The 26970-nt window shown below is 47.1% G+C and overlaps 1 protein-coding gene across 3 annotated transcripts; it reads left to right on the forward strand.

The window, feature by feature from the left end:
- Positions 1–1444: 1444 nt before the first annotated feature.
- On the forward strand, positions 1445–20485 carry MRPL48 (mitochondrial ribosomal protein L48). Of its 3 annotated transcripts, none has more exons than XM_065581816.1 (8): positions 1445–1467; positions 4390–4442; positions 5646–5683; positions 8828–8913; positions 9908–10080; positions 14759–14861; positions 15922–16011; positions 20222–20485. In XM_065581816.1, exons 2-8 carry the CDS (start codon positions 4411–4413, stop codon positions 20294–20296), a joined length of 597 nt encoding a protein of 198 aa, XP_065437888.1. In that variant the 5' UTR covers positions 1445–1467; positions 4390–4410; the 3' UTR covers positions 20297–20485. The 3 variants fall into 3 exon arrangements, with proteins under 3 accessions (XP_065437888.1, XP_065437887.1, XP_065437889.1); XM_065581815.1 differs by lacking the exon at positions 1445–1467 and adding an exon at positions 1474–1618; XM_065581817.1 differs by lacking the exon at positions 1445–1467 and adding an exon at positions 1564–1772.
- The last annotated feature ends 6485 nt before the right edge of the window (positions 20486–26970 follow it).

Below are 26970 nucleotides of genomic sequence, written 5' to 3' on the forward strand. Positions count from 1 at the left end.
TATACTTAGTGTTAGAGCATGGGACTGTGAGTCATAAACTTTCTCTCCCCCTTTGGTCCCAGTAAAAGGGATTGGACCACGAGTTTCTTACCTCTCAACCCCTGCTGTTGGGGCCTGGTGTTGAGTTCCTGAATCAGGCCAGGACCCCAGTGTTCCCAGTGGCTGCTTATATCCAAGGACAGACCAGCGCAGCTGAGAACAACATTTAAGTGATCTCTCTCCTGCCATCCATCTCCACCCTATGACAACAGAATTTATTAAAAGTACCCATACAAATCAATGTATCTGACAATGAAGAAGAGAAATCCAGATGTTGGTGGCACTTCTGACTACAATCAGTTCATTCCAGAAGCAGGAAAAGGCACCGACACATTCATGCCATGGGGGAGTAACTGCTTTGCAAGCTTTCTACCAAATCTTGGTGCTCAGTGAGTGCAAAGCTGTCTGCAGATCAATTCCTCCCTCAATTCCTGAACCAGGGGAGGAGACATATCCATCTCAGCCACTCTCTAGATAGGATAAGGCTGTTGCATTAGGGGTTCCAGTGCTGAAGGGAAATTAAAAGAAAAGAAATTGAAATGCAACACAGTTGATGACATGCTTTACAAGCCAGGCTGACTGCAGAGGAATTGTATTATTTTAGTCAGTTTTCCTCCACAGCTGATCCTACTTATTTAGCACTTTTATGCTTGAGTTTAGCATTATTCCTTGGCTGCTAGCGACCATGCAAAAAGCAGGGGAGGAAGAGACAAAAAATAATAATGATGATAAAGGACAGTGGGCGCTGTATCAGCAGTTCCAATGCTCACCATAATAAATGAACAAAACAGATGTTAAGAACACCTTAAAAGATCAGAACATATATGAGTGGGTATAGAAAACCCACAAGCTGTTTAAAGGACTTGCCAACACAGCACATGCACATGAGCGTGGACACATGCAGACATAGATACACAGATATGGGCAAACCTGGACACTCATGCATCTCTCAGGTAGTCATGTGGACCCTGATACCTCAGTATGTGAGCACTTCCCTATGGTTAATGCATTTATCCTCAAAACACCCCTCCACACACGAAGTCTGGGCGGGGAGCAGGGACCTGAACCTGCCTCTCTCAAGACCCAGCCTAATACCTCAATGATGGAATTTTTCCTCCACCTACTACTGTGCAGAGGAAACAACTGGACACGCCCCAACACTGAGGTATTAAAATACCCCCCTCTCCCCAGCGCAGCTCTAGGGCCAGACCAGCTGTGCCCTGTTTCAGGCTGTCCTTGTGTGGAGGCCAGGGGAGTGCAGGCACGGCTGAGCACCCAGGCTGCTGTGACACGCCACCTCCCTGCATTCCTCCTGCAAGGGAACCAGCCTCCGGCCCAACCCCCGCCCCAGAGCACGAGCCATTCTGGGGAAGAGAAACCTGCGGCCCGGGAAGGAGACGGCGGAACCGAGTTGCTGCGGAACTGTAGGTGCGAGGCTCAGGGAGTGAGGGGGATACACACTCTGCAGGACCTGGAGCGCGGGGGACGCGTTTGCCTGCCGGGCGCGCCCCGCTCTTCCGGCCGGGTGTCCGCTGTCGGGGCCGGGCGGCGGGCGAGGATGTGCTCGGCGCTGGGGAAGGTATTTACCCCGGGGGGCGGGTGCCGGGGAAGGTGTTTCCGGGGGGCGGGGGAGGTTGGGACTAGGCGTTCCGGGGAAGGTATTGGGGGCGGACCATAGCACAAGGAGTAATTGGAAAAGCCCCGTTCAGATCCGCTCAGCCAGGAGCTGCCCGGTAAGTTCTTGGGAGCCCAAGTGCGGCACTCATCGATGTGAGGCCAGTGAGTCCATAGTGATCATCTAGTCCAGGGGTCGGCAACCTTCCCGAAGGGGTGTGCCCAGGCTTCATTTAGTCACTCTGATTTGAGGTTTCACGTGCCAGTAATAAAGGTTAACGTTTTTAGAAGGTCTCTTTCTATACGTCTACATACAACAATAGTTTATGTATGATAAAGTAAATCAGGTTTTTAAAATGTTTAAGAACCTTAAATTAAAATGCAGAGCCCCCCCCCCCCCCCTCCGGACCAGAGGCCAGGACCAGAGCAGTGTGAGTGCCAGTGAAAATCAGCTCGCTGATCTAGTCTGACCTCCTGCACGTGGTAGACCACAGAGTCTCGCTAGCCCACTCCTACAATATGCCCACAACCTCCGACTGAGTTACTGACATCCTCAAATCATGATTCAAAGACTTCAAATTAGAGAAAATCCACCACTTGCTCAAATTCAACCTAGCCCGACCCATGCCCCATGCTGTAGAGTGAGGTGAAACCCTCCCTCTCACCCAGGGTCTCTGCCACTCTGAGCTGGGAGAAAATTCCTTCCCAACACCAAATATTGCGCAGTCAGTTAGACCCTGAGCATGTGGACAAGACTCACCAGCCAGACACCTGGGAAAGATTTCTCTATAGTAACTCAGAATCCTCCCACTCTAGTGTCCTGTCTCTAGGTGTTAGAGCTGTTTGCTGATAGCAGTTGCAGATGGGCCATATACCAGTGTAAGCAGTCTCATCACACCATCCCCTCCATAAACTGGTCAAGCTCAGTCTTGCAGCCAGTTGGATTTTTTCCCCCCACTGCTCTCCTTGCAAGGCTGTTCCAGATCTTCACTCCTCTGATGGTTAGAAACCTTTGCCTAATTTCAAGGCTAAAATTATTGAGAGCCAGTTTATATCCATTTGTTCTTTTGTCAACATTGGCACTTAACTTAAATAATTCCTCTCACGCCCTGGTGTTCATCCATCTGATGTATTTATAGAGAGCAATTATATCTTCTCTCCTCCTTCGTTTGGTTAGGCTAACTGAGCCAAACTCATTAAGTCTCCTCTCATAAGGTAGGTTCTCCATTTCTCTGATCATTTTAGTAGCCCTTCTCTGCACTTGTTCCAGTCTGAATTCATCTTTCTTAACATGGAAGACTCTTAGGCTATGTCTACACAATAAGTGTTAGTGCGGCACAGTAGTGTAGGCAGTTGCTATGGTGGTGGAAGAGGTTTTTCCATTGCTATAATGAATCCACCTCCCTGAGAGGTGGTAGCTAAGTTGATGGTACAATACTTCCGTTGACATAGCAGTGTCTGTACCAGGGCTTAGATTGGCTTAACTATGTCTCTTGGGTGTGAAATTTTCACACCCCTGAGCACCATAAAGTCAACCTAAGTTTTGGGTGTAGACTAGGCCTTATTTATTGTGAAAAGGAATTGAATATAGTCACCCTTCTCCTTCATATGGAAAGTCCCATGTTCCTGTGCCGATTACAGATCCTCTGCTTGCATCAGGAGAGACCATGCAAGGACCTGTGGGCTGAACTATCGAACTCTTTGGGTCATGCTTTGGCCACCCCTTCATTCCTCAAGGGCCAGTAGGGGATTGTTTCCAATAGTGCATCTTGTATCAGAAAGCAGTATTGTTCAGTGTTTATATCAGGATAGTAGGAGTCAGGAGAACTTGGTTCTGTTCTGTGTGCCCTCGGCAAGTCACTTATTCTCTCTGTGCCTCACTTCTTTCATCTGTAAAATGGAGGAATCTGAAGATGTGTCTACATTGACAATTTTATGGAAATATCGCAAGTGGTGCACTGAAACCAGTGCAAATCCCCCAGTGTTAGCAATGGCAAACAATGTGAATAGTAGGGTGAGCTGGTCACCAGGCGTCTTACCTCCGTGTGGTCTTCCCCTACACTAGACAAGGTATGGTAAAAATATTAGTGCCTTGTCTCTGCTACCACTCCAAATGTGGCTACAACCAGAGGAGCCAGTTGGAGATATTCCGAAAATGTCTAGTGTAGGCAAGGCTTAAATACTGAGCTCTTGTTGGATACTTAGAGCACTTTAGTCGGTTTTATTTTTCTTTTGATATTTTTCTTCCTATCATAAATTATGTCAGATATTTTGGGTGGATGCTAGATATTATCGCAGAGAAGAGGAATTGTATCTTTACCAAATCAGATACAGCTGGAGTAAATGGGTAGGTAATTGATATAGTTAGATAGCTAGTTTAAGTTGAAGTCAATGGAGTGACACCAGGGATGAATTTGGTCGGTAGTGGGTCCCTTAATATCAAGTTACTGGAATTCACATGTACAACTGATAGAGTGTATGAAAGAGAAATTACAGTCATCCATCTTCCTGTTATTCTGTCCCCTTTTGTGTTGTAGCAGTGTACTGAGAAGTGATGATTTGCTTTAGGCCAATGAAAACTGGTTGGGAAGTTTGTTGGTACATTATGAAGTTACTGAATTTTGTTAAGGAAGATGCATTCCAAGAGGAATAAGCTAACAACTGACTGCTTTGAAAACCTTCTTGATGCTTTTCTTACATGTTTGTTTGTGTTCTAACAATGTTGGCTTGTTGTAGGTGCTCTGCCTGGGGAAGGAAATGTTTCTAAAACGGGCATTTGCTCTTAGCAGGTAAGGATTGTGAAATCTGACAGAGCAAATGTAAGATTCAAGATAACATTTTTATATCCTGTCTTTTACAAACTGGCCCAGCAAACTTATAAAATAAAATAAAAAAATCACTATACAGTTGAAAAATAATATCAGAGAAAGGTAAAACATTGAGATATAGTGAAAGGAATATTTCATATGACACCTGGAAGCTGATGGAATAGCAAGATCTGTACAAGAGATGGTTCCTTACACCATCAGTGTAGGAAGAATGGTCTAGTGTATGGGTGTCAGACTCAAAACCCATGGACCAGATCAGTTGTGCATGATGTATTTGTGGCTCACATGCCATACTCAGACTGTGCAGAATGTAAACTTTTTTTTAATGACCAAAAAAAAGTGTTTTTTTCTAGACATCATGGCTGCAGCCATAATCTTCCAAATGTAATGGGAGGAGGGTGTAAACCAATGTCATGATGTCTGTCTGAGTTTGCAGAGAACTGAAAAATGAGTCAGAGGGGTGACCTACTTCTTATGAATTTGATCCGTGTATCATCTCCAAAGCCCACTGATGGTGTTGTCATGTCAGTATTAACGGATCACTGTAGTAAATGGAATGGTTGGGGGGTGGGAGTGAAGCCCATGAAGAGTGGGAATTGGGAGTTCCTGCAGAGAAAGACATAAAAGAATAATTAAAAGTTTTAGTTACTATGTAAAAGCTATATTATCTCCTCGATCTTTGTGTGCTCCTCCCACTGACATCAGTGGAGTCTCCACTGGGGATCAAGCAGAGAATGCCATCCTGAATTCTCACCCCAGCTCCCAACAGAATGAAACACAGAATCTGTCTCTCTCTTTTCCCCCAAATGAGTTTGACACCCTGGGTCTAGCGGATTGTGACTTGGGATACCTGGGGTCGATTCCCATCTCAACGCCAGACACCATGTCTGACCTTGGGCAAGTCATTTAATCTGTCCTGTGGGGATAATGCTACCCTACCCAACAGTGGTGGTCTGAAGGTAAAATCCATTAATGGGTGTGAGGTGAACAGATAATGCAGTAACGAGGGCCGTAGTGTAAAGATCTAATCCATTTTCCACACTCTCTACCTATAAAACCTGTCACTCAAGAATAATGACTCTATTTAGAGACTGAAAATCTGTATAGTACTTTTATAAATGAAACAACAATAGCTTTTAACTTTCATCCTGGCTTTTCCTTTAGAGTAACAGCGGCCAGAGAGAGCCCCATCTGTGCTGTAGGTAAGAACTCACTGTAGATTTTGAATACAATACACTAAAAACCTTCTTGTACCCGAAACAAATATTCACACTTGAGCCATCATGTCACCTTGCTGTTTAATTCTTTAAACCAAATTTGAGCTGATTGATGGTGTTATAATGAATAATTCAGATGGGCACTGGGCCACTATTCAGTCACACCTGTATCTGACTGCAAATCCTCCTCTTGTTCCATTCCTGGGATGGCTAAGCAAAGAGTCCTAGACAAACTGACTTTATGTTGTGGAGAAACATCTGCTAGAGACTATGGGCTGTATTCACAAAGAAATGTAGTGTCACCACACTTAACTTTTAGGCGCCTAGAAAATCCCTGGGATTCACAGAGTTTAGTGTGGCAGCTCAGCTTCGTGTACATTTGGGGGGAAAGGTGCCTCAGAATGGGATTCACAGAAGCCAGCACACTAGGTGGCTCTCCGCCTAAGGCCTTGGCTACACTTACCCGGTAGTTCGGCGGCGAGCGATCGAACTTCTGGGTTCGACTTATCGCGTCTAGTCTGGACGCGATAAGTCGAACCCGGAAGTGCTCGCCGTCGACTGCGGTACTCCAGCTCGGCGAGAGGAGTACCGCGGAGTCGACGGGGGAGCCTGCCTGCCGAGTGTGGACCAAGGTAAGTTCGAACTAAGGTACTTCGAACTTCAGTTACGTTATTCACGTAGCTGAAGTTCCGTACCTTAGTTCGAATTAGGGGGGTTAGTGTAGACCTGGCCTAAGATAGCTAATGGGCGATGCCAAGAAGAGGGGTGTGTTCTAAGCCCTGCCCCTCTTCCTGCACCTAAATCCAGCCTGCAGGGGGAGACCTTCCTCTGCTTGGGATTCTTATCTGCAAACTTTCTCTTGGGGTTAGGTGTCTGCCCCATTTTTGGAAAAAGCTGGGTGGAGGAGGGGAGAGGAGGAGGACCTCCCTCATAACTTTTAACCCAGTGGTTAGTGTAGTCACCTGGGCTGTGGGAGACTCCTGGTTCAATTCCGCTCTCCGCCTGATGAGAAGGGATTTGAACAGGGATCTGCTATTTAGCTGAGTGCTCTAGCCATGGGGCTATGATATGTTTGGATATGAGTCTCTCCTGTTGAAGCTGTCCCACTGGGATAAATCATTTAAAAATTCACTGGAGCAGGGGACTGGACTCTGTGTCTCCCACCTCCCAAGTGAGTGCTCCAGCCGCCAGGCTAGGAAGGTTTCGCTTGCTCGCTCTCTCTGTCCCAATGATTTTTTCATTATTTATTGCCAGAGGAACAGTTTCAACAGAAGAGACTGAGGGAGCCCCACATCAGAATATCCAATAGACCAGTGGCTAAGACACTCACTTGAGAGGTGGCAGATCCCTGTTCAGATCCCTTTTCCTCATCAGGTGGAGGGGGAAGTTGAGTGGGGGGGGGGTCTCCTACATCCTAGGTGAGTACCTTAACCACTGGGCTAAAAGTTATGAAGGAATCTTCCCACTCCTGTTCTCCCCTTTCCTGCCTTCCCCCTGTAGGCATTTGAGGTAAGCTTGCTTGCAGGCGCCTGATCCAATAGGTAAGCTCTGGGCATTATCTGCTTGGGTTCCACAGGTGAGTAGTTTGGTGGAGGAACACCTGTCTTCCTCCGGATTGTGCATCGCTTTGGGGCTTAGGTGTCTGGACACATGTCCAGAAGCTGAACTGTAGGTGCCCAGAGAACTTTTATTGCAAAAAAGTAGGTGCTAGGCAAGTTTACCCTATAGTGTTTGGCAGCAGCTGAAGGTTTTTTGTGAATCCCAGTGGGGCCCGATTCTGAGATTTAGGTGCCTAAAGGGGTAGGCAGTCACCTGAGTTCTTCTGTGAATCTAGCCCAGTATCCCCTGTCTACACTGGGTCAGGAACTCTTAGTGGAACCAGTCTTAAACACAATTTAAGGTTAAACCCATCTACCCTTCAATATCTACTGTGTTGGTGGATTCTGTTACAACACAGTAGTCCTCTGACATGACTAAAACACAGTTTGGTCTTGAAGTGTAGACAGGATCTAGTATGTTCGTGAATCTGGCTGGTTCAAGGTATTGTACTTTCAGTCTAAAAAATCGCCTGTCTCTGGGGTGCGCTTATTAAAGTTAAGGCTGCAGGGACAGCACTTTGCCCCAGAGTAATGAGAAGAAACAAGGGCTTGTCATTTCTTCGGATACATGAATATTGGAAGCAGGGCTGGATTTAAGGATAACTGGGATCTTGGATCCATCACAGTTTCACCACTACCATCGTGCTCCAGCCCTTTCCATGCTGATCTCCTTGAATGTCCTCCTGCTAGGGATCCCTTCCCTTTCTCCCAGTCTATTGTGATCTGCCAAGTCACTACCCTTTCCTCATTTAGATCTCACCGACAACTTGACAAGAGAGACTGGGATACCCCCCCCCCCCGTATTTGTTGCACATATTTACTCCCCTCCCCCCCCAATACTTAACTGAACCACTGTGATGTGTTGAGTACATGACTAACCCTGAGTAACCTACAGTGTAGACTGGGGCAGGGACGTGTCGTCTGTGTGAAGCATCTTGCCCACCTCTGGCCACTCTAAAACAGTGGTTCTCAACCAGGGGTATGCGTACCTTGGGGGGTATGCATAGGTCTTTAGAGGGAACAGCAACTCATCTCAATATTTATCTAGTTTTACAACAGGCTACATAAAAAGTAAGCGCAAACTAAAATTTCATACAATGACTTGTTTATACTGCTCTATATACTATACACTGAAATGTAAGTACAACATTTATATTCCAGTTGATTTATTTTATAATCATATGGTAAAAATGAGAGAGTCAGCAATTGTCCAGTAACAGTGTGGCTGTGACACTTTTGTATTTTTATGTCTGATTTTGTAAGCAAGTAGTTTTTAAGTGATGTGAAACTTGGGGGTACAAATCAAACTCCTGAAAGGGGTACAGTAGTCTGGAAAGGTTGAGAACCACTGACCTAAAACACCTAATTACAGCCAGAAAGACTCTTCTTCCAGGTTTCTGCCCCTGCCAGCCCCACCTCTCCTCAGTAGATTCCTGGTGACTCCCATCTTCCATACTGTTACCGCTTTGTCAGGAGAGGAGTTGTCTGACCTTTAACTTGAAACGTATTTGTTCTGTCTTCCTCTTTAAAGGCAGCACGTTGCTGAGCTGCAACAGACACTACAGGTCCCAGCCTACCCATGGCATTGGGAGGTTCAGACACCTGCTTCCACCGGAGGTAGGCTTTTCTGTGCTCTGACAGTGCTGACTTTCCATTTATTCGGATACATTTACAGATTCATTAAAATGTTGGTGCTGCTCATTCTACGGACTTCTGAGTATACAAGCAAAGACTATGCTGCTTTCCTTCTGCTCCTCCCAGCAGAGATTGTTGTGCAGTGAGAAATAGCCTGTTCAAAGCACTACACAAATATTTCCTTGTGTCCGTTACTTCCTTATTTAAGTCTCTAAATGGTTTGGCGAATGGAAACTATTAATTATGTTGAACTTAACCAAACCACTCACAAGCCGTTGCTGAATATTAGCAAGTAAAGTCTTGGTCCGTTTTGAACTTTTTTACTGTACCTGGAATTTGGAAGACACGCATTTCCGGAACAGTGAAACAATAAATTCATCTAGACAGGTGCCTCGAAGGCAGAGGCTGAATTAGAAGCAGTTTGTTCCGACTCCTTAGTTCCTTCTGGAAGAAGTAGTTTTTCATGCTAAGCATACATTGTCCAGATGAGTGTGGTGCCTCTATAGGGCCTGTCATCCCAGGACCTCAACCAATTAAGCCTCAGAACACTTCTGTAAATTAGGTGTTATCCTGATTTTACAACTGGGAAAATGAGCACAGAGAAGCCTTGACTTTTAAAATTAAATTTAAATTAAATTTAAATTAATGGAGATATCCTATCTCCTAGAACTGGAAGGGACCTTGAAAGGTCATCAAGTCCAGCCCCCTGCCTTTGCTAGCAGGACCAAGTACTGATTTTGCCCCAGATCCCTAAGTGGCCCCCTTAAGGATTGAACTCACAACCCTGGGTTTAGCAGGCCAATGCGCAAACCACTGAGCTATCCCTTCCCGACTTGCCCAAGATTATTCAGCAAATCCGCGTTAGAGCTGGGTATAGAGTCCAGGTTACCAGTCCTCTGCTCTAACCACTATTGGGCATGAATCTTGTATAGTTACCCTTCAGCATTCTTGGAAAGTCTATTTCACTTTCTTACAGATTTCAAAGAGGAAAAGGGACAGGATACGGATGAAGGAGGTTAATGCTGGATCAGATCATGAATATGGAGACCTGAACATACAGATGACTGCGTACGACATGTGCCTGGTGGAGCATTTTGCTCAATATGTTCATAAACTCTGCAACCGATTCTCCATTCGAGTGAATGAAAGGTATAAAGGCCACCATTGCATGTGATCTTTGTGTGTTTACATGACATGCCGTATGTACTTTGGTCTTACTCGGATACAGTACAAAAATGAGAGCCTTTTAGGTGAAGGTGTTACACCAGGGATGGGGAAAATTTTTGGCCCAAGGGCCACATCTGGATATGGAAATTATATGGCCCTTGGGCCAAAAATTTTCCCTATCCCTGGTGTAACACCTTCACCTCCAAGGCTCTCATTTTTGTACTGTATCCGAGCATGACCAAAGTACATACGGCGATCCATGAATGCTCACAAAATTGGGACTGGGGTGCATGAGGGAGTGAATGCTCTGGCTTGGGGTGTGGGCTCTCGGGTGGGGCCAGAAATGAGGAGTTTAGGGTGTGGGAGGGGGCTCCGGGCTGGAGCAGGGAGTTAAGGCGCAGGGGGGTAAGGGCTCCGGCTGGGGGTGGGTCTGTGTATGAGGGGTTTGGGGTGCAGGAGGGTGTTCTAAGCTGGGACCGAGGGGTTTGGAGGGTGGGAGGGAGATCAGGGCTGGGGCAGGGGCTTGGGGCGCGGGAGGAGGTCAGGGATGCAGGCTCCGGGCAGAGTTTACCTCAAGCAGCTCCCGGAAGCAGCGGCATGTCCCCTCTCTGACTCCTATGCGGAGGCACAGCCAGGTGGCTCTGCATGCTGCCCCGTCCACAGGTGCTGCCTGTGCAGCTCCCGTTGGCCGTGCTTCCCAGCCAGTGGGAGCTGCAGGGGCGCCGCTTGGGGCGGGGGCAGTATGTGGGGCCCCTTGGCTACCCCTACACATAGGAGCTGGAGGGGGGACATGCCGCTGCTTCCGGGAGCCACGTGGAGTCATGGCATGTGTGGAGCGAGGGAAGCCCCCGACCCTGCTCCACGGCTGGTCTGGGGCAAGCCCCGGACCCCACTCCACGGTAAGAGCTCGAGGGTGGGATTAAAACGTCTGATGGGCTGTAGTCGTCCTCCCCCGCCCCCCCCTGTGATATTTGTGTGTGTCTGAATCTTCCTCTCTGATCTGCATGGTCATTCTCTTGAATTTATTCTGTTCTTTCAGTCTCCATGGGCTCTTGACTGACCTCACTTAGAGCTCTGTTCAAGTAGGAAAAGCCACAGGATGGGTATCAATAGACTGGCTGTGCAGATCACAGGGAAGAATTTAGCTCTCAGTTTTCAGTCACTGGAGAAAGGGGCATTAGCCAGTGGTCTGAGCACAGGAATGGGGAAGGGGAATTTCTGAGTTCTAATCCTGGATACTCCATGGACTTGCCACCTCTCTGCCCGAGCTTTTCCAACTGCAAAATGTGTTGACTAAGGCCTGCTTACCTCACAGGTCTTGAGGATGGCTGGACGTGGATAGAGTTCTTTGAAGATGAAAAGTGCCACAAATATAATTAGAGTCCTAGCCTTCCATGTGTCTTTTCCACATGTTGTGAGGTGTTAAAATGCCCTGTCTCACTTCTGTCAATTACGCTGGATTCTTTTCCTCTTGACACATTTCTCTTTTGTCTGTCTCTCAGAAAAGAAATGGGGCATGTCATGCAAACAGAGCTTCTGCTGATTTGAGTCAGATTTTGTTCCCGTACATCTGTTGCGTGGATGGATCTCTCCTCACTGCCCCACATTGAGAGACAAGGTCACTTTTCACCCACTCTGTCTTGATCTTTTTCTCATCTAAAAGCACTGAAAATTACATTAGCACCATGGAGCTTGGATCAGGCAGAACAGTGACTTGTGGGCTTTGTCCTACAAATTGCTTGTTCTGCCACAGCTATAATTTTCCTAAAAATAGGACAAGAGAGCCTTCAAAGTCTGTATTTTAATTGGCTTTCCGAAGACATGGAAAGGGTTATCACAAGGCAGCTTTCGTGAAGGGGCTGGACTGCACTTTTTCAGTTTATAAATAGCAGAGACTAGATTGAACTAGATGTGGGGGGAGAGTTGGACTAGCTCTTCTCCGGGGACCCCAATATTGTTGCCAGGATTTACGCTTTCACTTTGGGGATGTGAAGGATCTGATGTGCTGCAGCATTGTCTGCCTGAGTCTGCTGATGGCTTGTAACAGCTCTACGATGTGTGACTTATTCCTGTTCATCTCAATACGATATTCACTCGGGATGCGAACGATGGCATTTACCATCTCAACATTAACCATTTCCCCGCTGCCCTACAGTGGGGATCTGCAGAGGGGGTTTCATTAAGGAAATGTTCTTTGAATGTATTTTCTTGCCAGGTCCATACTAACCCCACCCCTCTCTTCTAGGTGAGAGTTGTGGTGCTCTCCTCGAGGTAGAGCGGTGGGGTCTCGTATAACTGTGGTTCCAATGTTAGATCTGAGAAGCTAACTGTGCTGTTCTGAATGGTTCTGTGGATCATGTAACAGGGCGTGTGATTCCTGCAGGGTCTTTGCAGAGCAATGCTTATGGGATGAAACCATGCCATCTGTTTCACTTCCGTGAGGGGGATGCACAAAGATTATCTGTAAAAGTCTGCAGGCTTGACCATCCCTTGTGATTATAAGGGCAGATTCCTTTGGGGCCTTCGTGGTATTGTCCAAGGGACCTGTCGTAACGACTGTGAAAGGATGTTAGCACATATGGGAATCTGTCTGAATGCTGTTTGATGTATGCATGGTGCTCACTGTTTAAACCCTATTTAAAAATGTCAAGAAAGTGAATTGACTTTTTTAGACTTTTATACAGCGGTTCTCAAACTTTTGTACCAGTGACCCCTTTCACATAGCAAGCCTCTGAGTGCAACCCCTCCCCCTTATAAATTAAAAACACTTTTTAATATATTTAACACCATTATAAATGCTGGAGGCAAAGTGGGATGTGGGGTAGGGGCTGACAGCTCGTGACCCCCTAAGGGGTCCCGACCCCCAGTTTGAGAACCCCTGGTCTTGTATGAGGTGCTGCATCAACAGCCGTGGAGCTGGAAGTCCTGTGTGCATAGACCAGTTGTGATGGTCTCTTTCTGCAGTGTGGATGCTCTAGACAAACTGGGACCACTCACTAATTTCTCATAATTCAGTGAACAGCTGTCAAATGGCAGAGACATCAATTAAAAGACTCTTGGATCCCATTTGGATATCCCACGGAGATCAGACTAGATGATCTTATGGTCCCGTCTGCCCTCAAACTCTATGGATACCAATCCCTCAAGTCCTCCAGCCCCCTGTTAAACGTTTTAGAACAAGACCCACAGATGCTAGGAAATTAAAGTGCCTTCTGCTCGGATGCGCCTATGAATAGTAACAGGAAGAGCCCACAACCTAGATGACTGCTTCATACCCTAGACTGTGGTTCTTGCATAGATTGTTACTTGTACTGCAGTAATGACTGCATGCCTCGACAGAGGGCAAGGCCCCATTGTGCTAGGGGCTGTATACATAGTACAGACAAAGTAGGGGAGAAAAGAAGTATTAGCCCCCTTTGACTGAGGCCAGAGATATTTAAGGCTAGGACTATAACAGGGTTTAAAAGAGAACTAGATAAATTCATGGAGGTTAAGTCCATTAATGGCTATTAGCCAGGATGGGTAAGGAATGGTGTCCCTAGCCTCTGTTTGTCAGAGGGTGGAGATGGATGGCAGGAGAGAGATCACTTGATCATTGCCTGTTGGTCCACTCCCTCTGGGGCACCTGCTATTGGTCACTGTTAGTAGACAGGATACTGGGCTGGATGGACCTTTGGTCTGACCCAGTATGGCCGTTCTTATGTTCTTATGTTAAATAATTTGGCCAGGGTCACACAGGAAGTCTGTGGCTGACCTGGCCATTGAACCCAGACTTCCTGAGTGAGAGTCCAGTGCCTTAACCACAAGATCATCCCTCCTCGCTAATTGAATTGCAGTACTGGTGGTTCACACAATAGGCCACATTCTGTTCTCATTTGCACCAGGGAAAATCCAGAGTAACACCATTGAAATCTGTGGATTTACACTGATGTAAATGAGAACAGAATTTGGCCAAGTATCTCTCCTCTGTCCATACTAGGCCCATGTTGGTGAAAATAAAGTCTTTCCAAGTGGCATGTTACACCAGCTGTTTCTTATCCTTCTTAATAACCATTGTGAAAGATACAAGTCAGTTACTGCTAATGAAAATAAAACCAGGTACATTAACTATGTACTAGATCAGTGGTCCCCAACCTTTTCCATGGGGCGGGCACTGGACGACTAGCCGCTGAGTACCGTGCCTGCCGGACAAGCAGCCGCCGAAATGGCGCCGTGAAGCAGCGTCATCAAGAGGCGTCGGCGGCAGCGCTTCTTGACGTTGCCTCTTCTCGGCGGCTTCTTGTCTGATGGCCAGTGGGCGGGCGCACGTGGAAGCCCTGGCAGGCACCACATTGGGGATCCCTGTACTAGATGTTTGCTTTAAATCTCTCCTTCAACAACAAAGGCATTGAATAAAGTTGTCTCCTCTTGTGTTAGCATTTGTGCCCAAAAGAGCTTCTGGGCAGCAGTAATGCCGTAGACTTCCCTCTGATCTCTGTCCTGTCACACAAGTGATTATACAGCCCTGCTTGTGTCTGACCCTAATGCAGTCTACCTTGTTTGCATAGTTAATTTCTCATGAATGCTTCATCTCGTCCCATGTTCTCCTCTGATGAAAGTTCAGTCATTCCTGCCAAGGGCTGTTGACATTTCCCTAATTGTTGAATTGTTGTTTCTAAAGCTATGCGATGCCCACTAAAACCATGGAGGTGATGCTTATGCAGGAGAAAGGGTCCAGGCAGTACCTAGATGCTGTTCTTACAACCCACCAGCGAGTTGTACAGGTATGAAATTTTATTGGCCTATAATGACGCTCTGCTCTTGCATAGCACTTTACATCTGAGGATCTCAAAGCACCGAACTAACTCTCTAGTCTAACCACTTGTGTGTGGAAATCGAGGCACGAAGAAGTTAATTAACTAAAAGTCACACAATGAGCCACTTGCAGAATGGAGAGCCCAGAAGGCTTGTCTCCCAACTCTAATGATTAGAGGTACTATCTCTTTTACACTGAATGGTAGACAATACAGATGGAAGTCATAACGAGATATTTTCCCAAACTCCTCTTCACTGTCTCCTATCACTGTGAAGTGGTTTATAATAATTTTTTAAAGCTCATTGGTTATATTGACCCTTCACAGTTTTTAAACTAGAATCTGTTTCCTCAGTGATGCTTTCCTCCTCGTCTTATAGCTACATACACTCAGTCTTGTGGTTAAACCTGTTCTGGGTTAAACTTTCAAAGCTTTAAAAGGTAGATGTTTTCCACGGCACAGAGCTGATGCTGAGAACTTTCAGATTGGTGTCCCAAGTTTTCCATGGCAGCTTCTGTGGTAGGGATCCAGACATTAGCGATAATTTAACCTGAATTAAAAAAACTACGCTGTGCATGAATGTGTCTGTATACCTACACACCAACACATACATGCGTATGTCAATCCTTCTGCTTCTCAGTAGCACAGTTAAACAAGTTAAGTGGTATAAGAAAGGGACAAGAGACATATTTTCAACTGAGTCAGAAAAACAGTGAGGTGGAGAGATACAAAATACCTGCTCCAGACAGCAGCAGGTGCAGTGGAGGTTCTCGCACAGACATTGGGGATATTGTGGGCAGGGATGGGGGGTGGTTCATGTCAAAACTGGGCATGTTGGGATACAGTGTGCATGGAAGATGCCCTGCAAACTAAAGTTATGTACTTTGGCCTGGAGTGATTGGACTGTAAGGGTCTTGTTTGGGCTTTGCCTTGGGCTTGCATTGAAATCGACTCCTTTGCTGTGTTGTTAATGGAAAAGGTCTGCTCGGTGTCTGGCTTTTCTCCTGCAGCATTTTATTTCTTCTTTCAGATCAGTGGTTTGAGTTCAACGTTTGCTCCTGTACTCTTGGAGATTATTCAGAGTAACCAGCCCGAAGGGGTCCATCTGTCAGTGAAAGAGGTACCTTTAAGTTTACTGACGTGTTCACATTTAGGAAGTGTTTACTATGTATGTGGTGAAATCTACCTCACAACAGCACAGAACAAGGGGGGAGGGATAGCTCAGTGGTTTGAGCATTGGCCTGCTAAACCCAGGATTGTGAGTTCAATCCTTCAGGGGGCCACTTAGGGATCTGGGGCAAAAATCTGTCTGGGGATTGGTTCTGCTTTGAGCAAGGTGTTGGACTAGATGACCTCCTGAGGTCCCTTCCAATCCTGATATTCTATGATCTATGAATTTAAAATAATAATAAAAAAAACCAGCACAGAACAAGATCTTGATCCTGAGAAGACCCCCCTCTCCCATTGACATGTGGGTGCCCAGCGCGCCTCAGACTCAGGCCCCCACTTGGTCAGTTGGCCTCCGTGAGACTCTGCTCATTGACCAGTGCCCTGGATAGCATTTGGACTTCCGTATCCCGTGACGTGCCTCCCCTGCCACCAGCACCTTTCCAACCAACTCCCATTACCACCCTTGAGGAGAGTGGATGGTAAATGGCTTTGCACCTAGAGAAAATCCCCGTGGTTCAGAGTAGGATGCTTTCCTTTCAGTACTACATAGCGCTTATACTGTACCTTTCATCCAAGGATCACAAAGCCCTTTATGGAGCAGGGAAGTACTGTCCCTCTTTTATTAGTGAAGAAGCAGATTGATAATTGACTTGCACAAGATTAAAGAGTTGAGTCGGTGACAGACTAGGAATGGAACCCAGAAGCCAAGTGCTTTCCTGTAACTATTAGATCACACTTCCTCCCGGGAAGGGGTTTTGTTTGCTTTCTGCAGAAGCTCATTCTTCTATTCAGTTTCACCAGAGCACTGAGGCGGGCCAGAGTTCACACTCCTTAGCTGGGCTCTGGGTAGATAGAACCCTTGCTGCATTGGGGGGCGGTGAGGAAAATTTAAGCCCTCAAGCCACCATACATTGTATGTCCTTGTATTACAAAAGCAAATCAGCTCTGGGAAGCTCTATTTATTCAAGGTAGTTTTTGTGGACCAAAAAATATGCCATGACAGTGATGCTCTCTGCATCCATGGAGTACATTAGCCTTTGGTAACCCACGAGAGAGGTGTGGAGCGCCAGATGGTCTTGTGAAGTTCTGGAGAGATGGCAGCTCTACAGTAGTGCCTGGATTCGAAGGGGATGGGAACTATAGTAATAAGTAAAGGACTGAATCAAAGGGCTTTGGTGAGCTTTGGATCAGGCCCTAAGATAGGTAGATCTTCCATTTCCCCCTCCTTCCAATAAAATAAACTGTATCTGTCTCTGAAAATGAACTGCTACAATTTGCATTGATAACTGCACTTCACCATCTCCATATGTTTAATGGTTTGCCCAGTTTTGTTTACTCCTAACTTACGCATCCACAATAGCTCATGATCTGTCAACCTCAGAAGGTAACTCACCAAGCAGGACAGCTACTAGGTGGTTGGTTTGGAAACCTAGGGACGGGATACATTTCACAGGGTAGTGTGTAAGCTACCCCAGTCTGTGCGTGCTATTTAGGGTGTATGTATGTGTCTGCATTGCTCGTTCACTGAGTCAAGGCTTCTGCACTCGTGTGCTGATTCTCTTCACTTACACCAGTGCGACTCCATTGATTCAGTGGAGTTATGCCTGATTTAGACCATCTTAAGGGGGAGGAGAATCAGACTGTCAATCACCAGCTTCAGTTAAGTCCCTTATAACACATTTTGTTGAAGAAATATAAATTCTTGGCTCTCGGAAAGACTTCTCCTCACAGTTCTGTATGATTCAGTCTCTGCACAAACAAATACTGATACCCAAATATGCAATGGATTCTGAAGAGTGTGTGGTTCAGGGCAAGGTACTGAGAATTAGAGCCCTTGAATTCTGTTTCTGGCTCTGCCATTAATTCACTGTGTCCTTTGGTGAGTCTCTTAACCTCTCTCAGCCTTCATATCCCCATCTGTAAAAGACTGATTCTGAGCCTGCCTTATAGGGATGTTGTAATGCTTGATTTGTTAATGGATGTAAAGTACTTTGGAATCCTGGGATGAAAGATACTACAGATTAGTTCAAAATAGGACTGTCGATTAAACGCAGTTAACTCACGCGATTAGCTCAAAAAGTTAATTGCGATTAAAAAAAATTAATCATGATTAATCACAGTTTTATTCGCACTACTAAACAATAGGATACCAATTGAAATTTATTAAATATTTTTGGATGTTTTTCTATATTTTCAAATATAATGATTTCAATTACAACACCGAATACAAAGTATATAGTGCTCACTTTATATTGTTTAGGTTACAAATATTTGCTCTGTAAAAGTGATAAACAAAAGAAATAATATTTTTCAGTTCACCTCATAAAGTACTGTAGTGCAATCTCTTTATCGTGAAAGTGCAACTTACAAATGTCGATTTTTGTTGTTGTTACATAACTGCACTCAAAATGAACAATGTAAAACTTTAGAGCCTACAAGTCCACTCAGTCCTACTTCTTGTTCAGCCAATCGCTCAGACAAACAAGTTTGTTTACATTTACGGGAGATAATGTTGCCAGCTTCTTATTTCCAAGGTCACCTGAAAGTGAGAACAGGTGTTCACATGGCACTTTTGTAGCAGGCATTGCAAGGTATTTACATGCCAGGTATGCCCCTTCATGCTTCAATCACCATTCCAGAGGACATGCTTCCACACTGATGATGCTCATTTAAAAAAAAAAATGCATTAATGAAATTTATGAATGAACTCCTTGGGGGAGAATTGTATGTCTCCTGCTCTGTTTTACCCGCATTCTGCCATATATTTCATGTTATGGCAGTCTCAGATGATGACCCAGCACATTTTGTTCGTTTCAAGAACACTTTCACTGCAGATTTGACAAAATATAAAGAAGATACCAATGTAAGATTTCTAGAGATGGCTACAGCATTCAATCCAAGGTTTAAGAATCTGAAATGCCTTCCCAAAATCTGAGAGGGATGAGGTGTGGAGCATGCTTTCTGAAGTCTTAAAAGAGCAACACTCCGATGCAGAAACTACAGAACCCGAACCACCAAAAAAAAAAAAAAAAAAATCAACTTTCTGTTGGTGGCATCTGACTCAGATGATGAAAATGAACGTGCATGGTTCCGCACTGCTTTGGATCGTAGTCAAGCAGAACCCGTCGTCAGCATGGACGCATGTCCTCTGGAATGGGGGTTGATGCATGAAGGGACTTATGAATCTTTAGCGCATCTGGCATGTGAATATCTCGCGACGCCGGCTACAACAGTGCCATGTGAATGCCTGTTTTCACTTTCTGGTGACATTGTAAATAAGAAGCAAGCAGCATTATCTCCTGTAAATATAAACAAACTTGTTTGTCTGAGCGATAGGCTGAACAAGAAGTAGGACTGAGTGGACTTGTAGGCTCTAAAGTTTTACATTGTTTTATTTTGAATGCAGTTATTTTTTTTGTACATGATTCTACATTTGTAAGTTCAGCTTTCATGATACAAGTACTGTAGTGCAATCTCTTTATGAGGTGAATTGAAATATTTCTTTTGGTTTTTCAAGTGCAAATATTTGTAGTAAAAAATAAACATGAAGGGAGCACGCTACACTTTGTATTCTGTGTTGTAATTGAAATCAATATATTTGAAAATGTAGAAAACATCCAAAAAGATTTAAATAAATGGTATTCTATTATTTTTAAAGGTGCGATTAATCATTTTTTTAATCGCTTGACAGCCCTAGTTCAAAATATTATTTTAGAAATTAAAACATACTGAGTTCCTGAGCTACAATAGCGCCGTATGTCAAGCTCTGTTTTCATGGAGGATAGATCCATCAATGGCTATTAGCCAAGATGGGCAGGGACGGTGTCCCTAGCCTCTGTTTGCCAGAAGCTGAGAATGGGTGACAGGGGATGGATCACTTGATGATTACCTGTTCTGTTCACTCCCTCTGGGGCACCTGGCATTGGCCACTGTCGGAAGACAGGATGTTGGGCTAGATGGACCTTGGTCTGACCCACTAGGGCCGTTCTTATGAAAATGTTCCAGCAGTGCCGGGCTCAGTAGAACTGTGAACACTTACCACCAAGCCCTTGGTATAGTACAGAACATTGGCATGGCCAATATCAGGAGATAATTGTCTTGCTGCTATTTTGGAACATGATCAAGAATAATTCCTATTTCTCCCTTTCTCCTCCCCACAGCATACAGTGGCAGACTTCAAGGTTCGATTAAAGGCTCGACCGGAACTTGAAGAGCTGATTGCGCAAATGAGCTGAGCCAGTGTCCAGCTAAAACTATCCAGTCCATTTCAAAGCCATCTTTGTGACACTATAGCATCCCTTAATTGGCTCCTAGTGGCCTTCAAAGGCAACTCTTAATACGGTCTTAATGATATGTTTGTTGCTTGGAAGAGGTTTCCGCTGCTCTGTTAAGGAGCTTATTTTAATGAAGTCAAATGTACCCTTTGTGTATCTGACCAACTGGTGCTTTTTCTTAGAGAGATTTGCAGCCGGGTGGTGATGGAAAGGCTGGATCGCATGTCTGATTCCTTCCCCCTCGTTCCTGTTTGTTCTGCCTTGGGTGCCTTTTCCACACCTTGGTTTAGAAATAGAGGGCCCAATCCTGCAGCCTTTTCTCAGGCAAAATTCCCACTGCGGTCTAGAATTGCAGGCTTGTGCCTGAAGGTCCTGCTCTAGCTCTCGCTGGAGGAAACAGGATTCTTTCCATTGACTGCTGCAGGAGCTGAGTCAGGCCCAGAGAGAGGGAGGCTAGACAGAGCTAAGATGGAAGGTAGTGATGGACCTCGGTTGTTACCAACTGCCCTCAGTGTGGAGGAGGTGTCTGTCTATTCTCAATGATCCAGGGAAAGGTGAATGTCACTATCAGGCGGCAGGGGATAATCCCGTCCAAACTTCAGGTGTGATGCTCAATCTAATGCTGTTCGAGAAACACTGTCGGTGAACATTTGATCCCCAGATGCTACTAGTTTTAAAGCAGTTGTCTAGTTAATTTCCTACAGCGAAGGCTATAATAATTCCTTGCACTTGTATAGCCCCTTTCATGGGAGGTTCTCAAAGCGTTTTGCCAACCTGGATGGAGTCTCCACATCCCTGTGAGAGGTGGAAAGTACTAATCACAGAGGAGAGATCCTGGTTCATGAATGGCAGAACAATCACGAGTTGAGTCCGCAACAGAAACTGACTTTGTCAAAGGCCAATAACAGTGAAGCTTGGACCACTGTCAACCAATCAGATTACATAAGCAAATTACTCCTTGACTGGGCTTGTATCTGACTCTTATTATCCATCTCAGGTGAATAACTTTTCCCTGGATCTGCCCTTGACAACAGGCCTATATGATTTTTTTGGCCGTTTCCAAAACCATTCAGAACCTACATAACAATACATAGCTGGGACCTGGTTCTCCACTGCCTTGGAGCTTTGTAGTCGTTTCACTTGTGCACAGTCAGTGTAAAACTAGGGGTGAGAGTGGAGAATTCTGACTGGTAACATTTTGCACATGTGTTACAGACAACGTAAGTGACAAAAGAATTTGGCCCACTGACTTCCTGTTTGTGGTTAGCAAAGTACAGATCCGATTGTGTAAAACTGTTGTAAATTTTAGCAGAATGCAATTCCCTTACTACAGTGGAGTTACTCCGTATTTACACTGGTATAAAAGAGAGGAGAATCAGGTCCCTGTTGACCTTGGAGGTAAATAGTGATACTCCTCTTAACCAGCACAAGAAATAGAACTGGGCTTTCTCACATGGCCCCAGCCGGGCACTTCCCCTCCTGGGCTCTGGCGGCGCAGGGTCCGGAGGCATGGGGACTGCCCGAAGCCGGTAGCGCTCGGGCAGCCCGGCTCTTAAACAGAGCCGAAGAGTCGGGGAGGAGCAGAGCCGCCGCAGCTGGAGGCTCTGCTCCTCTTCGGCTCTGTTTAAGAGCCGCGCTACTGGCTTCGGGCAGCCCCCGTGCCTCCGGACCCTGCGCCGCCAGAGCCCGGGAGGGGAAGTGCCCGGCTGGGGGCGCAGGGTCCGAAGGCATAGGGGCTGCCCAAAGCCCGAGCGCTACCGGCTTCACGGTTTGCCGGGCAGCCTCCAGACCCTGTGCCCCGAGCTGGGCGCTTCCCCTCCCGGGCTCCAGCTGCGCTGGGGAAGCGCCGGCCGGGGGCGCAGGGTCTGGGGGCTGCCCCGCAAACCCTGAAGCCGGTAGCGCTGGGGCAGCCCTTTCCCCCTGGCTGGGAGTGGGAGGGAGGAGGGGGCGGAGTTAGGGTGGGGAAGGGGTGGAGTTGGGGCGGGGCTAGGGGTGGGGAAATAGGCGGGGCCAGGGCCTGTGGAGGGTCCTCTTTTTTTATTTATGAGATATGGTAACCCTAGGGCAGGGGAATGGAATAATTGTTCCTCTCTGGGCCGCAATATTCTACCTTCTGTCCTCATTAGCCTGCTTTTTCACACGTTTGTGACTGGAGTCCTGCATGCTCATTAGCCGGCTGGATGTAGGGGAGTCAGAAGCTATGGGGTGTATGATCAATACAGAAGACCACCAGGAAGCCACCCAGCCGAAAGAAGGCAGCAATACACCTAGCAGGAACACAACGAGGCACTGGGACCTGGGCTCGAAGACCATATTTATGAGGCTGCAGTGGGCTGGTAGTAAAGGCCCTGTTCCTGCACAGGCTCTGTGTGCTAGTGACCTCTGGTTTGTTGAAAGGAAAGACAGACATGCCAACTCACCAATGGATCATGAAAGGCTCGATTTGTGAGGAAAATGAAGCCTTGCTCATGATCTCGCGATTCAACTCAAATGTCAGGATTTAAAAAAAAAATGTTTAGCCCTGGCACAAATATGTTTCCAGTCAGACAGGAATTACCCCACTCTGAACAAAGGAATGTGGTTTCTCCACCAGGCAGTTAATTCCAAAGTAGCTTGAAAGACAATGAAAATCCATTGATATATCAGAAACAAGGCCCTCCAGCTACCTGGGAGGGACAAGAGACAGCGTGGCTACACCCCAGCAGGGATGAGAAACTTCACCTGAGAGAGAAGGGGGTGGACCTGCCCTCAAATAAGCAGTTGAATAAACTGAAAAGAAAAAAAAACCCTGACAGTTGAGAGTTCTAAAAGTGAGGCTTAATTTTACTTAGAAATCCTATCAGCTTCCCCAGGGGTGGCTGGGACTCCAGCTGTCAGCCCTGGGTGCCTGCTCCCTTGCCATCCTGGGAAATGGGAGAGGGGATCCCACTGCTGCCCACGGCCTGGGGAGAGTGAAGAACCTTAAGAGGAACAGAGCTGAGGCTGGGAGGGCTGCAGGGAGGCTGAAGTGAGGAGGGTGGGGGCTGATGGGGTGAGTGGTGGGAGGGTGAACTGAGGCTGGTGGGGTCAATGGGGTAGAGGAGCTGAACTGACGGGGTGGGGATGATGGAGGCTGGGGGGCTGAACTGAGGGGAGTTGAGTGGGGAGAGAACTGGTGGGGGGTTGGGGGACAGGATTAATCACTGGGCAGGAGATGGGCAGATGTGGGGGTGAGAGCTCCTGCAGCAGGGGACAAAAATCACCTTCTATAGTACCTGTGGAAGTGTGGGCAACACCATTGTCACATGCACACACCCTGGGATGGGCAAGGGGGGTTCAACCATCAAGAGAATGACCTAAAAAACACAATTGAATTTTTTTTTTAAGTCTTGATTTTTGGGCCAATCTCATGATTGGTGATCTCTTGAAGTTGGCAATACTGGAAAGGTGGAGCAGACATCACGGAGCGTGGCAGGAAGAGCACACGCTGCAGGACGGAGGTGTTTGGAGGAGGCACTAGGCAGGCCATTCGTCTGGTTTTAAGCTGGGACAGTTCTGCTTTTCTAAGGTGTGCCCCCTGTCCCAGATGTGGTTTTGTCTAGCATTGGATGGGGGATGCCATGTTGAAGAGTGCGCCACTCCCGACTCCACCCTCACGGGCATGACCTCACCTCTCTTCAAATTGATGTCCTTCGGGTGGTGCAGGTCACGCCAGCAGGCATGGGGTCATGCAGGTGAGGGTGGGGTGGCCCACCCTGGCAGGCCCACTCCATTCCCAGGAGCACTGCAATGTCCAGTAGTCTGGGGATGTGAGTGATCACCCTAGATGGCCGTAGGAAGTCAGTCTGTGTGTGCATGGCTGGAATAGCTTGGTAAATAGTTGTAATAAAGAGCCAATTTAGTTTAACAAGCCTGGAGCCCTCCTCTGTTATTACCTAGCACGGGGCACATAAAGCTAGTGGTGTCATGGTTCCTCCACCCCCTGCTGACTGTGCTGGATGCATGGGGCACTCCTGGCTGAATCCCTCCTGGAGCTGGGGGGGACACGGTGACGCTGCAGCCTTCTAAGGGCTCTTCCTGCTACGGCGTACACTCCCCCCACAGCTCCAGTGTGGCTGGGTCTGCCAGGCCTCTCCCAGGGTCTGTCGCTGCAGTGCGGCTCTTTCCCACCACCTGCAGGGCTCCAAGCCACTTCCTGCCCCACAGCGACTGCCATTGTCAAGACAAACCAGCCACAGGCCTGGAGCTTTTGAGTCTGGGTCATTGCACGGTAGCGCCAGCAGAGGGCAGCGCGGGCACAGGAGTAGGTCAGCCAGTGACACCTCAGCCTCAAGGTTTGCAAAAGAACAGGGGCAGGTGCAAAGGGGTCCAGATCAGCGGTTCAGACTCTGCCCCAGCGGGGCCGCTGGCCGCTCTCAACTGAGGCTCACTGGCAGGAATTGGAGGGGGGAGGGGAGGGCTCGTGCTGCTGCTGTTCCTATTGCACCCGCTGACGGAGAGAGCAGATGGGGCTGCAGGGCTGTCAGTAGCCAGGCTCGCTCCAGACTGTCCTGAGCACTTAGCGCGCCCCTGTACGATGACATTAGAAGACAGGCCTGGAGGAGGCTGCCAGGGACCCCGCTCTGAACAAGAGCTTTGTCCCATCCCCATCTCAGGGGACACTTATTTTCAGCGCTCCCACTACAGACGTGCACACACTTCCCACTGGCCGCAACTGTATGGGCCTTGTGAGGGATGGAGCCTCCAGGGGAGGATTAGGAAGCCTGTGTCCCCCTTCGTGTAGGGGGCTGAGAAGGTGACCAATGCCCCGGCCCCATTCCTCCTCAGCAGCAGGAGAGCTCTCCCCTGTAGCCCAGCCTGGCTGGAAAGGGGTGAGGCACTTAAACCCTCTTGGCCAGCCTCTTCCAGCAGCAGTGTGGTTGGGGACAGCTGCTCCCTTTGATTTCTTCCTTTCCCACTGTCCCCAAAAGCCGGCCAATCTGCTACTGGAGTTTAGTGCCTGATCGCAGCAGCCCCCCCCCCCCCCCCATCCTCTCCCCTTCTAGCCAGAGGAGCTTTTTAAAGCCTTAGTCTCTGTCCCACTCGCCCCCAGTGCGCGCACATGGCTCCCCACCAACCCTCTGCTGTCACCAGGCCCTTCCAGCTTCTATTCTGCAGGCTCTACAGTTGCTGATTATTTAGCTGTTCGAACCTCCTCCCTCCCCGTGTTGCCCCTGTAGATCTTCAGGCCAGGGCTATGGCTTTTCTGGTTGTTTTAGAAAGCACTCAGCCCACTTTGGGGCCTTGCGTATACACAAATGGTCGTGCTTCTGCCAGGAGAGCCAGGAGTGAGGGGAAACCAGGGGCTTTGAAGGGGTGGATTGGAACCATTTGTCATATTGATCCTCGCCGGTTGCATTGTGTTCTAAAGCTTCTTTGTATATGGCTTTACATGCCCCTTGATTACATTGTAAGACCTTTGGGACAGAGACTTACTTGCCACTGTTCATCTATTACTCTTGTGCCATGCTGTATAACCATGAATACTCTGTTATTTGTGTGGGACTCCTCTGCTTGCAGGGGTTCCTTTGACTGATGGCAACTTCCTTGCCCCAGGAGAGAGAGACCTGCAGAAAGACTTGCTGGCTTACATAATTGAGGGAGGGGGAGACTCGAGCAGAGGACATTCTGGGAAATGTAGTCTTGCTGCAAACTAAGCCTTGGGAAATGTAGAGTAGGGGCAAGATTCAGCTGTTTAACCACTGTAAATCCACAGCAACTCCCATCTACTTCAGGAGTGTTACTCTGGCTTTACAGCGGAGTCAATGAGTGTGGACTTTGGGCCTATTACTTTCTAGAGAAAGTTCCCCAGAATTAAAGAGATGTGGGTTTTTTTCCAAGGGCTCCTTCAGTTTTGCTGCTGGGACCAAGCACTGCCCCAGCCAGCAATGCTTGTGTTGTGGTTTGTCATCTTATTTCAGGGGCGTATGGGTTTGTCTGCTTCTGCAAACACTGATTATTTTATACCATGATTGTCTCTAATAAAAAATGGATTTTAGATTCCTCCGCTCTCTAGCCTGGCTTCCCATAAACCCCGGCTCAAGTTCAAGGTCTCGGTTCTTCTCTTTAAGGTGCTTGGTGGCCTGGGCTCAGGTTATCTATAAATAGGGGGCTACTTAAATCACAGATAAATCATACATTTTTCATGGGTTGGTTACGGCATCAATAGCAAATTTTGCGGCGGTGTAACGTCTGTGAAATTTGCTATTTATGCCACGACCAACCCATGAAAAATGTGTAATTTCACTGCAGCATTTCTCAAACTGGGGGTCCCAACCCTTGGGTCACAATCCTATTGTAGGGGGGTTGTGGTATTGCCACCCATACAGCAGTGCCACCCAAAGAATCCTTTCCTGATTTCTTACATAACGTGCGCGCATTGAACTGAGAATGTACCAGTGGTTGCCCTGGGTACAATGTTAGATCATCTTCAGCTCCTATATTACAGCGATGGGCACTACAGAACAGGAATGACAGGATTGCCCGAAGTAGGAACAATAAATCCATTTATTTTTTCACCTGAAAATTTAAAATCAATTTTTACCTGATATTTCCACTGTAAAAAAATATTCAGTGACACATCATCAGCAAAGCCCCCCCCATCCTGATTACTATGA

Source organism: Chrysemys picta, chromosome 1, assembly GCF_011386835.1.
Source record: "Chrysemys picta bellii isolate R12L10 chromosome 1, ASM1138683v2, whole genome shotgun sequence".
Classification (NCBI taxonomy): domain Eukaryota; kingdom Metazoa; phylum Chordata; order Testudines; family Emydidae; genus Chrysemys; species Chrysemys picta.